The sequence below is a fragment of the Trachypithecus francoisi genome, unplaced genomic scaffold, assembly GCF_009764315.1.
Source record: "Trachypithecus francoisi isolate TF-2019V2 unplaced genomic scaffold, Tfra_2.0 Contig01579, whole genome shotgun sequence".
Lineage (NCBI taxonomy): Eukaryota > Metazoa > Chordata > Mammalia > Primates > Cercopithecidae > Trachypithecus > Trachypithecus francoisi.
Window position 1 is genome coordinate 6497134 of NW_022681442.1, and position 17322 is coordinate 6514455.

At 39.6% G+C, this 17322-nt stretch overlaps 1 protein-coding gene across 2 annotated transcripts in view; it reads right to left on the reverse strand.

Moving 5' to 3' along the window:
- Positions 1 to 1232: 1232 nt before the first annotated feature.
- ZRANB1 (zinc finger RANBP2-type containing 1) overlaps positions 1233 to 17322 on the reverse strand; it is a 72588-nt gene continuing 56498 nt past the window's right edge. For both annotated transcript variants that reach the window (XM_033179623.1, XM_033179613.1), the window contains 7 exons: positions 15662 to 15815; positions 14091 to 14162; positions 13411 to 13609; positions 6114 to 6234; positions 4636 to 4765; positions 4252 to 4481; positions 1233 to 2874 (listed from right to left, as the gene is read on the reverse strand). In XM_033179623.1, the coding sequence (XP_033035514.1) occupies positions 2656 to 2874; positions 4252 to 4481; positions 4636 to 4765; positions 6114 to 6234; positions 13411 to 13609; positions 14091 to 14162; positions 15662 to 15815 (1125 nt within the window). In that variant the 3' untranslated portion in view covers positions 1233 to 2655. The remainder of the gene's footprint in view (positions 2875 to 4251; positions 4482 to 4635; positions 4766 to 6113; positions 6235 to 13410; positions 13610 to 14090; positions 14163 to 15661; positions 15816 to 17322) is intronic.

A 17322-nucleotide genomic window follows, 5' to 3' on the forward strand; every position in this document is an offset into this window, starting at 1 on the left:
GTCTGCTCACTCATTTTAAGGTGGTGGCCCCATCCCAACTCTACCATAAAAGTGTCCATTAACACAAGCTCACATGGAGAGAGACGGCACTCATAGTTACTGACCTAGCACCCCAGGAAACAAAAAGGTAGTTTAACATCTTCGTAACCACTCTCAAAGACACTATGAAATATGCGTGGAAAGGAGGCCAAGTGCACACAGAGTATCTTACCTTCACATACGTGAAGAAGTCTGGGACACGAGGAACCTAAGAGTCAAAAACATAAGGCAGGTCTGAGTCGATGGCCCACCTGGGTTTTGTTTAATTAGATCTTGGTTGCCCAAACCAAAATTTATATACATGTATATGAATTTGACTCCAAGGAAGAACAGGTCAAAACAAAATGCCATGCTCAAAGAACCATCAAGTCCACAGAGCGAAGGTATGACTTACTATCCAGAGTCAATCATTTATCAGAGTCTGTCACCTAGCCATGTATAATCTTTGAAAAAGGACTATATTCTATCTTGGGACAATAATTATGGCTGTTTAATAGTTCAAGAGCATAATATAGCATTGATTTACCAAAATTTTGGCCTTTAACAGCCAGTCTATGAAAACCATTTAGAGCCCCATTCCTGTCTGTAGTCTAGGAAATGGAACCATCTTTAATTCTTTCCCACAGGGAAGAATGCTGCACCTATCACACTATGTGGTCAGGGTCACTGATAATAAATAAATAAATAGAGCACGCAGAGGAAACAACACTCACCAGACCACAACACACAGTAGAAGCTAAGTACGGAGCATATACTCTCTGGACAACGCGGGCTGCAATGCAGGCTGCAATGGCTACATGCTTTTCCCTCTAACAATTCTCTTTGGCTTCTTCAATTGGGAGGGCAGATTTTGCTTAACAGGCAACTAGAACAGCATCTCTGTCCACTAAAAAATTATCCCTGTACATAGAGAAAAGTTACTACAGATGCTAAGTAGTCAGAATGCTAACATTTTCTACAAACTCGATTAACTAATTATTGGCCAAAATGAAAGCAAACAATATAGCCCATTTTTAAGAACACATTCACCACTTGAAACAGCAGCATTTACATTATATCAAAGATTCGTTTCTACGGAATCATACTACAAAAATCATTTTTTCCTGCAAGATTTAGCATGCAGCAAAAATGATCTTTTCATCCTGGGAACACCTTTTTACTTAGGGGGCGGAACTAAAGACATGACAGTTTTGTGAGTATTTTTCTACTTTTAGTATCATTCTGGCAGCAAATTTGAGGTTGTACACATTTCATTATCAACTAAAAAACAAGCAAATACTTTAAGGTTTTCACAGCCTTTTCATCACAGGGAAGGGAAAAAAAATACGTGTGTGTGTGTGTGTGTGTATCTTCTTTCCAAATTCCTGGCCACATCAATAGTCTAGAAAGTGCTTATCAGGACACCAAGTATTTCTGTGTTCCTGAGATAAGTCTGAAATTTTTACCCAGTATTGAATGTATACCTGAAGTGGTCAAATAATACTTCTTATAAAAAAGTTTTTCTACCTAAGATTATAATTTTAACTTTAAATAAGAATGGCCACAATTAACCAACACGCAAAAATTCTCAGACTAAACACTGAGAAATTCTTCATAGAATGCATTTACCACCTTATTGCATTTTTAAAATCTTTATTCTGTAGTGAATGGGTGTTCCCAATCTGCCTAAGCAAAGGCATGCCATGCCCTTCTAACAAGATTTGCTTAGAGCAGAGGTGATGAGAGGAAGAATCCGAAGGCTTATGGCATGGCAATTTGGGAGTAGTACATTGTGGATGGAGTCCAAGTGAGCAAACTGCACACAATCCATTTAGTGACAAGTGGGCTTGCTCCCTTTTCATCCAGGAAAAAAACTACTCGCAGACCACTGCCCAGAATCTGGAATAAGAACCTCATTTTAAGGTATCCTTCCCAACAAATAAATATCTAAATATCGAAAGGGGGCGTATCAGAAAACTTAAGACACGATAACCAAAACCAAAACCCTCTTCAAAACAAGTAAGCAATGTCTATATTTAGTTCACTCTAAAACATTCTTAGCTTTTCTTGCAGTTTGTTCCTAAAAGATTTGATTGGATTGGGCACAACAGGAACAAAATTATTAATAAAATGTTATTTTTGTGTTTTGGTGTGGATAATCTGTACAAAACGTTTCCAGATCTCTGAGACTTACACGGATCTTTGTCAGGTTCTACTGAAATAATATCTTAAAGGAACAAAGAGCCATTTGCCATGTGCTTTTTCTAAGTGCCCATGCTGAAAAAATTTTCTCAATAATATGAAGATGCTGGTACAACTTTTCCTATTACACAATTTCTTACACAACCACATGCGTTACATTTATAGACAGATTTACAATTTGAAAGGAAAAAAAGTTCTGTCTTAATAAAATTAGGTTTTTTTTTACAAACTGTAGTCCAACTAAAGTTCTCTGTCCCATCACGCAGCAGAGGCATTATCTCCATTAGGTGTGTGTGGTCCAGGAAAGCACTTCCCCGAGCAGATCCTGCCAGATTTGGTTCATTCCATGATGTCAACTCTGCTTGGAGCACCACACTAACTTTAGGGTCATTACAGATCTGATGCCTTGGTCTTCTGCTGTTCGATTTTTTTTTTTCATTCATCTTCATCATCCTCATCTTCCTCTCCATCAGACAGGGATGTACACGGCCGGATCTGTCGGTAGCGGTCAAGCCATTTTTCTACCATCTGAGTGACCAGGGGGTGATTTCGCCGCCGAGAGCTCTTCTGCATGGCAACCAGAACTCCCCCCTCTGTCACACAGCAGTCCAGCCACTCCCTGAGCAGTTTTTCTTGCTGTTCCTCATTACCTAGCTTTTGGAGGAATATGAAGACAAAGGGAAAAATCATACAGCAGATCAGAGACTTGGTAGGAATGTGACATGGAAACTGACAGCTGGTATGCTAACTCATGAAAAGGCCAAAGCAATCAACTTTTCACATGGTTTTGATCTCTTGGAAGTTTTGTGTTTAAAGTCCAGTTTGCTCTGGTTAAATTTAAAAAGACATCAATGGCAAATTTTTCAGAAAAAAACTAAAGAGAAAAGCACACTAGAAGGTAATCTGTTAGATAAAATAACAAAAAACAAATGTCCTAATAAACTGATCCTGGCAAGCCACAGCTTCAAACACATGACAAGGTAAGTTTACTTAATTATGTACAAGCTGAAATTATACAAGTTACGGTCTATGAATTTTTCTTCATGTTGTGATTATAAACGTTTTATGATAATTACTAGTATATTGAATAAAAGACCAATACTTTTCTAAGAATACTGGCTTTCTGCAAGAGCGCTGTTTTTGTACGTTCTCACCACCTCCCCTGTCTGGTCTATACTACCCTTTCCCTCCCCTTCATCTACAATACCTGGTATTCCAGCTCCTGCCACTGCACCAGAGCCCCAAATGTTCCTCTTCTGGGTAAACTAGCCATTGGCTTACCACACTATCCAGAGTAAAACCCAAAGCTTTAAAAAGCCTTCAGTGAACTCCACCCCATCCCTATCTTCTCTGACCTCCCTCCCTCCCTCCACTGCCTCCTACCCTCTTTCCCTGTTGCTTACTCCTCTTAAACCACACTGGCCTTGCAATTCTTGGAACTCTGCTTTCAGATAAAAACTTGCTTCTCATTCCCTAAATGCCGTATTTAAATCACAAACCTCATCTTTACTTTTTTTTTTTTTGAGACGGAGTCTCGCTCTGTCGCCCAGGCTGGAGTGCAGTGGCCGGATCTCAGCTCACTGCAAGCTCCGCCTCCTGGGTTTACGCCATTCTCCTGCCTCAGCCTCCCAAGTAGCTGGGACTACAGGCCAACTCGCCTGGCTAGTTTTTTGTGTTTTTTAGTAGAGACGGGGTTTCGCCATGTTAGCTAGGTTGGTCTCGATCTCCTGACCTCGCGATCCACCCGTCTCGGGCCTCCCAAAGTGCTGGGATTACAGGCTTGAGCCACCGCGCCCGGCCCATCTTTACTTTTTAAAACCCATCACCACCTTAAGTTCCTTGATGTGTCCCCCATATAGCAGTTTTGAAAAGGTAAGTTTCAAAGTATAACTGGTGTCTTCAGCAATTACTACAATCACATTCAGAAATTAAGTGACCGTGCAGATAAAACCACACCTGAAAGGCGCCTCACGCTGCTTCTGGTACACGGTCACTACTGGAAATAGTTCCTGCGAGAAAGACACTGCTTACCTCCTGAGCAGAAAGGAAGTGCACGTGGAGTAGCTTCCTTTCACTGTCAACCAGAGGCAAAAATGTGATGGTGACATCATCATCAGTATTCAGATTAGCACCAGCACCTCGGTTGCCATAGCCATCATTTTCCATGGCAACCAAAGCAGAGAAGTGGCCCCTTGTATACCCCAGAGCAATCGGACTTTTCCAACAAAAACTCTGTTCCCACAACAAAGGCAGATAAACACCTGGAAAGGGAGGGAAGAAAATCCCAACAGTTACAGGAAGAAAGAGCCACTCCCTCACTGCCCTTGTTCACATTCCCCTGTCCACTGCTCCTTTCTGACATCTGAGCCATTCTGTTCAAAGAAACTTGTAAAATGCTCCTGAATAATGGCTTACCTTGAAACCGAGTATATCCTAAAGTTTCTCCCCGGAAACTCTTGTAGTATTTTACTCCATAAACTATAATTGGTCGTCTAAGAATATGTGCCAGTACAAAAATGTGCGTCTGCTCCAAGCTTGCTCCAGGCTGTACAAAACCAAACAAAAACTTAGAACATTTTATTACCACTCCTGGAAAACCGATGTGTAAAAAACAATACTACCTCCCCTTCAGTATACTATCGCAGTTGGTTTTTAAGAAAGAAAAAATTGTCAAAGCAGCATTTGATTCCTCAAATAATAAATCCAATAAAACTGTAAAAGAAATCTACAAAGGCTACATGCAAATATCATTTACCACCCCAACTCACAAATTATATAGACGTGCATACATATTTTGAAATATCCCTTGCTACCCAACCTCACCACTAACTCCAACCTCAGGAACCAGAAATTCAGATAGCTAAGGATGTTTTATTATCACATTCTGGTTAAGTTACTGTGAAAGTACTACCTACAACAAAGTCCCCCTGAAATAAAAAAGTGAGCCTGTCTCATGCAAATGTAAATGGCAGTATCACCTAACTCGTGACTACTAATATTAAATGGGTCCATCATCGAGCTACAATGCATGGTGTGAGATACATGTCTCATGTAAATCAACCACTAGGAATCCTGCCCACATCACCCAAAGATGGGGAACCTCCTTCTCTAAGTTCAAATGAACCATGGTGCTTTATGGGGAAAAAAAAGGAGCAGTTGTATATATATTTGTACTTTACAGTCCGGTATACTGAAGTGCTTCATAACATAAAGCATGAAACCAAGAGTCTAAGGGACAACCCTACACAGTTCCGTGTTACAAGAAGGCTTCATTAATAAAAAGGGGTTAGCAAACTTGGAAAAATTCATTCCCACATTAATCAGAAATCATTCCTATTGATGGTAATTAGTTCAGAGTAAGCTAAACTACCCTTTCCCTTTGCCTACATGACATAGGTTATTGCCTCACCACAGGGAGCATTATAACGATCGACAACTGGATCCTCAGGGCCTAAGAGATCAGCAACAGCAATGCAAGTACCTATACCAGTTCAGTAATCTTGAGTAAGTGTCCCCAGAGACAGAACAGAGCTCACCTGGATAGGTACCATAGGCATCAAGCCTATGCTACAGGAATGGAGAGCCATCCCAAGACTATCTAGTGTATGTAACCGTCACAGCACAGCTTTCATTTTTTGATGTTTTTTAATCATTCAGTATAACAACACATATTACTCTCTCCCCTGTTCTGCATGAGGACTTGCTATGGTCATCTATACTTACTATGCTATTTATTTGATATATAGCAGTCATCACTAGAACTCAAGTCGACTGTCAAGTCAAGCATTCTTTTCTTTGACCACATTGCCCCCAAAAGGGTTTGCTCAAATCAATCAATTTAGACTACACGCTCACTTTTCTCATAGAAGCAACGAGACTTGAAGCATCCTCACCTGACTAGCAAGAGAGAGTATAAATGCCCAGTCTTCTTGCCACTGTTCTTCTCTCAAGGAAAAATGTAAACCAAAGCTCTGAGAATACCATGATTCCCAATCTTTCCAGCGTGTGTAAAACCTGAAAAAGCAGGATAGTAAAAAAAATAATAAATAAGCCTTCTATAAATAAAACATTTACAGTTCTGATCATTTTGCTTTAACGCAGTCTTTAAGCAGTTTGTGAAACAATAATTTTATTTTGCCTGGTTGGTAATGTATTTTTCAAATGAAAAATGCCTCCCTCTTCCACTAGCAGATACCTTATAACATCCTTTAACATCTTTAGCCAGAATTTGATTTACGAACAACCAAATTTTCAAACTTCAAACGCTAATTATGAGACATTATTATTAAGTCCAAAATATGGTTATTTTCGACTGTCTACAATTAGTTGACAAAAAAAAAAAAGTCATCTGAAATGTTGGATACAAAGACACTACATTTCTCTATCAATGTATAGTACACCACCTACTTGATCACTTGTATAAACAACAGATGGGAAATATTCCGTGTGTTCATAGTATCAAGATCATCTCCCTGAGATTTCTTTCCATAAATAATTTCTCTCTGATGATCACCTAATAATTCAAAAGCAACCAAAAAGAAACCCGCTGCAATGACAGAAAACATTCCTTCTTTATGCTTAACACTGAATTACTGAAAACAACATCGATTCTTTGTCTATCGGATATAAAAATTCTGAAATAATTATGCTCAAAATTATGGCTCACTGTCTTATAAAACAAGCCAACTAAGACCTCTAAAATGAAGACAGACATTTAATCTGTTTATAACATCACATTTATCTTCTATACATCTGAATTCTAGGTAAAAGAAACCAAAGACAAATCTGTTCCTGTTGTTAAAGTTTCAGCATATTAAAGGTAAACATGAACAGGTATGGCAGCTCACACCTGTAATTCTAGCACTTTGGGAAGCTGAAGGAGGAGGATTGCCTGAGGTCCAGAATTCAAAACAACCTGGCCAACATGGTGAGACCCCGTCTATACTTTTAAAAAAAAAAAGGTTAAATGGGTTGGTGTCACAAGTAACTTTACAGTAATTTAATGAAGGGCTTCTTAGAAAGTAAATTATTTTCTAAAGAAATTAAAATATAACGTTCCAGAGTCAAAACTCAGTTTAAAACATTTTTCATACTCCAGGTAACGGAGGATGTTTAATTATAATTCCAAATTAAAATATATATATATTCTTCTTTTATAATAGCTAAGATACACAGAAATGTGTCTGAAAATTTTGGCAACAGTGATGAAATACAATGTTTTGCAAAGTTCAAGGAGAAATATCAAACTCAGAAATTGTTACTACTGAAAGTTGCAGGCAGTTAGAAATTTCTTGGTTAATGCCTAAAATCACTTTGTAAGTAAGACAGCTAAGTCAGCCAGAAATTCAATGGTGATTGCACTCAAAACTCTACAAAGACCACTGAAGAAGGGAGTTCAATAAAATATACTTTAAAACTAAACATGTTAAAATATTCATCCTCACCACCCCAAGACCTAAACTCTGAAACTACCAGGGTCTCCATAAGAACAGCCAAGCAAACCAAATCCACCAGCGTGTGACCGGATGGTACAGGAATACCAGTTTGGTTTAACATTCAAAACTCAATTCCATGTTCATGGACTGGAAGGCTCAGTATTGTCAAGCTGGCAATACCACCATCACCCCAATTCATCTACAGATTAAATGCAATCCCAATCATAATCCCAGCTGTCTAGCTGGATCCTAAAATTTATATGGAAATCCAAAGGACTCAAAATGGTCAAAACAATGTTGAAAAAGAAATACAAAGTCAGATGACTTACACTCCTGATTTCAAAATTTATTACAATGATATGAACATCCAGACAGTCTGGTACTGACATGAGGATAGCCCAATGGAAAAATAGATCAATAGAAAAATTACTATTAAGAGTCCAGAAACAAACCCTTACTTGTATGGTCAAATAATTTCCGACAAAATCGCCAAGGCAATAGAATGTAGAAAGGGTTTTTTCAATTAAAGGTACTGAAACAACTGGGTATCTACATGCAAAGAGGTGAATTTAGGACACCTCACACTTTCAACAAAAATGACCTCAAAATGTAAAACAAAAATGGTCTAAACGTAAAAGTTAAAACTATAAAATTCTTATATGAAACCACAGGAGTAAATCTTTATGACCTTGGGCTAGACAAAAATCTCTTCGGATACAACAGCAAAAGCATGAGCAATAACAGAAAAACACTGATAAATTGAACTTGATCAAATTAAATACTCCTGATTTCAAAAGACACTGCTAATGAAGTGAAAAGACAAGCCACAGAATAGAGAAAAACATCTGCAAAGCAGATATCCAATGAGGGACCTGATACAAACAACACCTGCAAATCAATATTAAGACAACCCATTTAAAAATGAGCAAAAGACGTGGAAAGATACTAAACCAAAGAAGATACATGAATGAGCAGTAAGAACATGAAAAGATGCTCAATATCATCAATGCAAATCAAAACCACAATCCACAATCAGCCCATGTGCCTGCAATCCCAGCTAATTGGGAGGCTGAGGCTAGATCATCTGAGCCCAGGAGTTCAAGACCTAGAACATTTCTCGTTGCCATCAGCAATGTATGAAGATTCCAATTTTCTCAGATTCTCAACATCACTGTTATTATCTGTCTTTTTGGTTATGGCTATTTCTGTGCATGTGAAGCAGTATCTCATTGTGTTTTTCTTTGTTTTCAGACAGGGTCTCATTATGTTGCCCAGGCTGGTCTTGAACTCTTGATTTCAAGCAATCCTCTAGCCTCAGCTTCCCAAAGTGCTGGTATAGGCCTGAGCCATCAGGCCCGGCTGACAATTCTTCGTAATAACAAAACAGTCACTTTAGGAGGCCGAGGTGGGAGTCTGAGACAAGCCTGGGCAACATAGCGAAACCCTGTCTCTACACAACATACCACACACACAAAAAAAAAAAATTAGCTGGGCATGGTGGTATGTGCCTGTAGTCCCAGTTACTTGGAAGGCTGAGGTAGGAGAATTGCTTGAGCCACGACATGTAGGTTGCAATGAGCCAAGATCATACCACTGCACTCCAGTCTAGGCAACACAGCAAGACCCTGTCTCCAAAAAGAAAAAAGGAATAATTCTAAAAGACTTATAGTGATTTTTTTCCCCCAATTTACATTAAATGCCTCCACCTGCCCCTTGGGAAACTGGGTTGGCATGTCAATAAAAAGCAAATACAATATAGTCAGACTTGAGAACCTGAGTCAGCTAGAATCAGCAGTATATCCAAGAGAACAGCACAGCTAGCTACAAACACAAATAGCATATCTTGAAGTGATGGGTGGAGGGGTTCAAATAAAATTGCTTTCTCAGTTCTTACTATGTATCTTATATAAGAAAAACATCTCATTCCAGCTGATTTCAATTAAGTGCAAACGGCACCTCAGCAAAGAGCATCTTAAAAAGGATACTACACAAGCTATATGCTGGCTCCTCCCCTCCTGGCCTAGAAAACCCATGGCTACTCACTCTCACTCTACTCTCTACTCTCTACATGACAAGCCCAGTGGACAAACCTGATGCAACTCATCACAAGAACTATGTAAGGGTTATTCCTTAAGGCTAGTATATTTGACCTCTCGAATCCATGGCAACAACACTTACTATCTAACCACTAGATAATTTTCATCTCAACCCACCCCAGTACTGTAAGGATGTCTGTGTGATCACTGTAATCAATGCAGCTTCCTATGCCTGAACTGTAAACCATCGGGCAAAGCTCCCCAGTGGCAGGGACTGGAGGAGGTGATGCCAAATCATGCTGTTCTAGGACACCTGTCCATATGCCAGCCCTAGGTGCTCACTCCTGAAGCATCTTTTAAGAGTCAGGACTATAGACTAAAAGATCTGCTGCAACAACTCTTGCCAGTGGCCGTAAACTAACAGCCTAGTTCCTTCTCACCCTGTACCCACTCCCTACCTAGCCTATCAGATTCTATTTCTGCCCTTGATTATCTTTTTTTTTCTTAGCAGGATCTCACTCTGTCACCTAGGCTGGAGTGCAGTGGCACGATCTTGGCTCAGCACAGCCTCAACCTTCTAGGCTCAAACGACCCTTCCACCTCAGCCTCCTAGGTAGCTGGAGCTATAGGCACACACTACCACGCCTGGCTAAATTTTGTATTTTTTGGTCGAGACAGGGTTTCGCTCGCTATGTTGCCAAGGCTTGTCTTGAACTCCTAGGCTCAAGAGATCTGCCCACAATCTCCCTATCTCTATGCTAGACTTCTGGGACCTCAAATGACTCACAACCATCTGAGAATTCCAGTCCCGATACAAGCATTAGTGACAACTCAGACTCACAAGATCACCCATAGCCAGCTCTGAGGAACAGGTGGGAATAAACCCCAAAGCAATTCTTACTCACCACAAATGTCTTTGTTAAAAAAAAAAAAAAAAAAAAAAAGTCCAGGTGCAGTAGCTCATGCCTGTAATCTCAGCACTTTGGAAGGCTAAGGCAGAAGAAACGCTCAAGTCCAGGAGTTCAAGACCAGCATGGGCAATACAGTGAGAACCTCATCTCTACAGAAAAATTTTAAAATTAGCCACATGTGGTGGCACACTCCTATAGTCCCAGCTACTCATAGGAGACTGAGGTGGGAGGATCACCTGAGCCCAAGGGAGCAAAGGATGCAGTGAGCCAAGATCGTAACCCTGCACTCCAGCCTGGGTGACAGAGCAAGACCCTTTCTCAAAAAACAGAACAACAACAAAAACACCACTAAAAAAAAGACACCACTTCTAAAATCCACAATGTACTTTTGGCCTTTCAACAGATCAGGAAATTACCACCAAAGAAAAGGCCAGGCGTAGTGGCTCACGCCTGTGATCCTAGTACTTTGGGAGGTCGAGGCAGGCGGACTGCCTGAGCTCAGGAGTTCGAGACCAGCCTGGGCAACATGGTGAAACCCCATCTCTACTAAAAATACAAAAAATTAGCTGGGTATGGTGGCGCTGCCTGTAATCCCAGCTACTCAGGAGGCTGAGGCACGAGAATTGCTTGAACCCCGGAGGCGGAGGTTGCAGTGAGCCGAGATCATGCCACTGCACTCCAGCCTGGGCGACAGAGTAAGATTCTGTCTTTAAAAAAAAAAAAAAAAAGGGAAATTACCACCAAAGATTACTGGCTGCCTTTTTAGAAGGGACCTGCAAAGTGGTAGATTTACCACAGTTCAAACCTGGCTTACAGGGCAGAGTCACATTAACCAAAACTACAAGGCAGACTTGTCAAACCACAATGCCAAGAACCCACTGTCTTAGAAACCAAACCAGGCTCATCCTCTTGACACAGACAGGCCCATAGCAGTGGTCAAGAAAATCAGGAGCAGGAAGCTGCTTGGTGACCATGGGATCTGATCAAGAGGGCCAGACAGGCAGAGCACTGACCAGCATCAGGCTTACCTAGCCCGATGAACCCACTTCATACTACCATACAGCCATCTCCACTAAGAGGCACAAAAACGCCCTCTCTCCAGGACAATTACTAATTGACTAAAACTACCTGAGTGATACATTCATTCTTTAGCTTTAATATACATCTAGTCAGGAAGCTATTTTATTTCTCTAATGTGCCCACAAATTGTTACTCTATTACCTTATGCTTCCCCCCCCCCCACCCCCAAGACAGTCTCACTCTTGTCACCCAGGCTGGAGTGCTGTGACGTGATCTTGGCTCGCTGCAACCTCCTCTTCCTCCTGGATTTAAGCAATTCTTGTGCCTCAGCTTCCCAAACAGCTGGGATTACAGGCATGTACCACCACACCTGGCTAATTTTTGTATTTTTAGTAGACAGGGTTTCAACAAGTTGGCCTGCCTGCCTCGGCCTCCCAAAGCAATGGGATTGCAGGCATGAGCCACACACCCCAGCCATACTGCATTATGCTTTGATCTACAATTTAGCTCTCAAGAAAGTAACTTATAGGCCGGACACGGTGGCTCATGCCTGTAATAACTAAATGAGATAATGTTCAAAGAACCAAGAAAATACCACATAAGTCAAATAAATGTAAAGATCTGAACTATTCATTCACAAAAACAATTATTTTTCCAGTGACTGCATGCTGTTAAAATATATATATATAAAGAACACTTTGAGACAATTGGAGAAATGTGATTATGAACTGTTAGATAACAGAATCAATGTTGAATTACTTAGATGTAGGAATGGGGATGTGGCTGAGTAGGAGAATAGTCTTGTTCTGGAAAGATGTATGTTAATATTTTGAAGGGTAAAGCATCATGATGTCTCAACGAACTGACCCAAGAGTCTTTCTGTATGGAGATATGCAGCAGGTGTGACAAAATGTTAACAACTGCTCAACTGAATGAAGAAAATAAAAGGATCTGTTGCACTGAATTTTTAAAAATTATTCCATGGGTTTGAAAATTTGAAAAATAAAGAATGTGATCTTAAGATTCCCTCAGGAAGGAAAAAAAACTTGTAACACAATGTCAAGATAACCTCTTAGGTGAACACAAATATTAAATAAGGTTGGGTGCAGCAGCACAGGTCTGTCATCCCAGTACTTTGGGAGCCTCAGGCAGGTGGATCACTTGAGATCAGGATTATCAAAGCCACCCTGGGAAACATGGCAAAACCCCACCTCTACCAAAAATACATAAAACAGCCGGGCATGGTGATGAGCACCTGTAGTTCTAGCTACTCAGGAGGCTGAGGTGGAAGGATGGCTTGAGCCCAGGAGGTGGAGGATGCAGTGAGCCAAAACTGCACCACTGCACTCCAGCCCAGCAACTGAGCCAGACCCTGCTTCCATCGATGGGTTGATCGATCAATCAATCCCTAAAAAGATGAGCAAAGGCCTTATCAATATTTAAGGCTACTATATAACTTGAAATGCTGCATTTGAAATGTTCAAATATACTGCTTCTGTTTTATAGAAACAATAACTGCTTGCATTTTAAAGCTTCAAATGTTTCTATTTTAAAATTTAGCAAAAAAAAGTATAAAAACCATTTATTCTTGCTTTTATCTCGTTTCTTGGGGGAAAAACAAAAACAAAAACCATGGACATGTTCAAAGTATTTTAATGTCCAAAACGAACTGTTTTTTCCTCTAGTTTCCATAGAAAATATAACTGACATAAAAAGTATTCCACCACTACAAGGAAATGATCCAGCAAATGCACTCCTGGGTTGAAACGGGGCAGAATGCCAGCTCACCAATGTGAACAGTCATGCAGGCTGTCATGCAGGGCTTTCCGAAGCACCGAGTCCTTGTCATAGATGCCCCAGGTAGCTTGTAGTACTGAATCAAGTAGGCAGTCTCCTGCAGTCCGGTTCCAAAGTGCATATAATCGACTGTCCAAACGTGTAGCCAATTCCAAGGACCAATTAATAATTGGAGACTCTTCTTCTAATTCTGTACGATGGATTTAAATACATGTTCATTTCCATACCTATGTCATTAGAGAATATTCATGGGGAAAAGAACCTATTTTCTAGATATAAAATGGTTTATATGTAATTTACCAATAAACACCTAAATAAAATTGACCAATCGAAATATAAACTTCTGAGTACTTGAAACATCTTCTGTCTCTAGAATAATTTAATCAACTTTTAAATTCTTTAGTTTTATTTTCTAAAAAGTGTTTAATATAGAAACATACACATTCTGGAACAGGAAGCACAGAACCAAGGTTTTAAAATTTTTGTATCTTTATTTGTTCACTCTATGACAGTGAACCATACAATGTAACACTGAACTTCAGGACTTTACATCTTTAATTTAAAATAAAAATAAAGCAAGTTGACTATACACTAAACTACACCATGCTTTACTAAACAAAACTTACTTGATCAGATGAAAGGTAAATTATACTCATTAATTCCATGCTTACCTTTTTGAACGTCTCTATCAAGCACCTCATCAAATAATTTTTCTTGGACAGTTGGGGGCAAATCTTCAATATCTACAAAGAAAAAACAAACTTAAAAGATCTTTTGTTTCATAACTTATACTTAACTTATACTTAATTACACTTATTAATTATCTACTAGTAACTGTCTCTAAAATAACTCCCTTTCCGTTGAAGGTTATCAGATAGCTTTTTCTTAATATACAAGTATAACATGTATGAGGTAAAATATTTCTTTTCTGGGCCGGGTGCAGTGGCTCACGCCTATAATTCCAGCACTTTGGGAGGCTGAGGCCAGCAGACTGCTTGAACTCAGGATTCTGAGCCCAGCCTGGGCAACATGGCAAAACCCTGTCTCTATACAAAAAATATACAAAAATTAATCAGACGAGGCAGTAGACACCTGTAGTCCCAGCTACTCAGGAGGCTATGGTGAGAGAACTGTTTGAGCCTGGGGAGGCCAAGGCTGCAATGAGCCATGATCTTGCCACCGCACTCCAGCCTGGATGACAGAGTGAGACCCTGTCTCAAAAAATAAAAATAAAAAATAAATTTTAAAAAACTAATCATTCTGGGGTAAGCTTAAATACAAAGAATGAGTGCATTTCAAATGAAACTTCCTCCAATTTCAGAAAACTTAATTACTATCTCTTCCAATTTGTAAACATTCCTGTTTGTCTGAATATAAAAATTAAAAACACTCAGATCTAGCCCAAGTAACACTCCATCTCTACAAAACAATTAAAAATTAGCCAGGGGTGGGTGCCATGAGCCTACATACAGTCCTAGCTACTCAGGAGGCCAAGGCAGGATGATCACTTGAGCCCAGAAGTTGAAGGCTGCAGTGAGCTATGATCATGCCACTGCACTCCAGCTTAGGCAACAGAGCAAGACCTCGTTTCAATTTAAAAACAAAAAACAAAAAAACAGCAACAAAACAAAGAGATCTCAGATTAAAGATTTTAGAAACTTTGGGTGTTTGTTGTATTTATGCGATGCCAACTGACAAAAAACATTCCGGAGGACATTTTCAACTGTCAATGAATTGAAAAATGAAAAGTTGCTTCACAAACACAGTAGAAATAAATAAAATGAGTAAAAAAGGAATGATACATTCAAGAGAATGCCATGTGTTCAAATAATCTGACTCTACCCATCAAAAGCTCATGTTCTAATCCCATCTCTTAATACCAGGTAACCAATATAGCTATCTAATTTCAAAATAACATACCAGAATGAAAAAGCGAAAATTTTTCAAAGGAGTTTTTTTTAAAGGATATTCTAAAATAAAACCAAAGAGAAAAATAAAAGAGTAAAACAGATTTTTAAAAAATAATCTGAGGTCCACTACTTCCTCTCAGATAGCAAAAGCATTTACTAACAAGTAGCCCTCCGTATGCTCACTTCCAGCATAAGTAAGACAGTCAAGTAATTTAAGATGCACATGTAGTAGCTATGTTATGTGCTTTCTAACAAAAACATTTTTCACCTATATACACAAATATAACTATAATAAAATGAAAAAGTCTTTTTACATTAGATTTTGCAGTTACCTGCTGGCAATGTAAATGTTACAAGGTCAGTCAGAAAATAGCAAGCAAAATCCCCCTTTCTCTGATGAAGAGAGGCAGCTATCTCTCTCCGGATTTGTTCTGTCAGTTCAGGACACACCATTGCTGGGATACACTTTGCTGCTTGTTGAGACACCTTAAATACAAAAGAAACTTTCCTCTCACCTCATGTACCACAAATGGAAGAAGAAAAACAACAGTATTTAAAATAAATCAGCAAAACTTTCCAATAACTCAAAGTTTTCTTTAATCTTAAAATATACTGGGTATTATTTCCTTACCAGTGAAAGTATACACCAGTATAACTTTTCAGAAACAGTCATAAAAATGTTTTATCCTCTGATTCAGTAACTCTATTTAATAATTTATCACAAGGAAATACTCAAAGACGCACATAAAAATTTATGGAAAAGGGTGTTGTTCATAGACGTATTACAGGAAGAGGAGGGAGGACAGAAAACCTAAGCAGACTAACCGTCGTGCACCCAATAAAAACATTCTTTAGAAGCAGAGAATCACAGCTGATAGAAAAAGGGAAAACTGCAAACACTCTTCTCCCACAAGATTCAAGTACCCTAACTTGGACTCAAAAAAAGCACAGTATTTAAAGGGTTAGTTCCCACTGACCTCAAGCCCCCTTTCTTCCTCTCCATTTGTTACCACTCTGAGTTTTTAAAAAAGCATTTGGCATCTCCAAGTTTAAACACAGACTGCCAACCTCTGAAGCTCAGCCTGACGGGAGTGAGATGGGAGCACTACTGCACAGTCCTCTAAGCAAGAAAACAACAACAAAAAAAAGGAAGGCTAAAACTTTCTTCTTTTGTTATTTTTTTCTTCTTTTTAAAATGCTAAATAGCAACAAATGTTGCAAAGATTTAATTTAACCTTACATTTCAGTCATATCTAATTTATGGAGCTAAATAAAAATACATACACAGAATTCTAAAATCACAGTTGAGCATCTGCCAGTAACAAACGGAATTCGAGGCCAGGCACAATGGCTCACGCCTATGATCCCAACAACTCTGGGAGGCTGAGGTGGGTGGATTGGTTCAGTTCAGCAGTTCGAGACCAGCCTGGCCAACACAATGAAACCTTGTCTCTACTAAAACTACTACTGTAAGTATTAGCTGTAGTCTCAGTTACTTGGAAGGCTGAGGCATGAGAATCGCTTGAACCGGAGAGGAGGAAGTTGAAATGAGCTGAGATCGCGCCACTGCACTCCAGCCTGGGTGACAGAGAGAGATTCTGACAAAAAAAAATCCAGAGTGAGCCACAGTGAGCCTGTTCCCTGATGTCACCAACTTGGCCTTCCAGCCACAGTGGGGTCTGAAGCAACAGGTCTTCCAGCCCCTTCTTCTTCTCAAAGACTAAGGTTTACTGATAATGTCATCTACATCATATATGCAGACAACTAACTGCTATTGCTATTAAAGAAATAATGTTTCAAAAACCCCGCATACTCCACACAGTCACCTGACTCCCTATTCTGAAACTGCAGCCGGGTGCGGTGGCTCACATCTATAATCCCAGCACTGTGTGAGGCCAAGGCAGGAGGATCACTTGAGCTCAGGAATTCAAGACCTGCCTCGGCAACATAATGAAACTCTGCCTCTACAAAAAAACCCAAAATATTAGCTAGG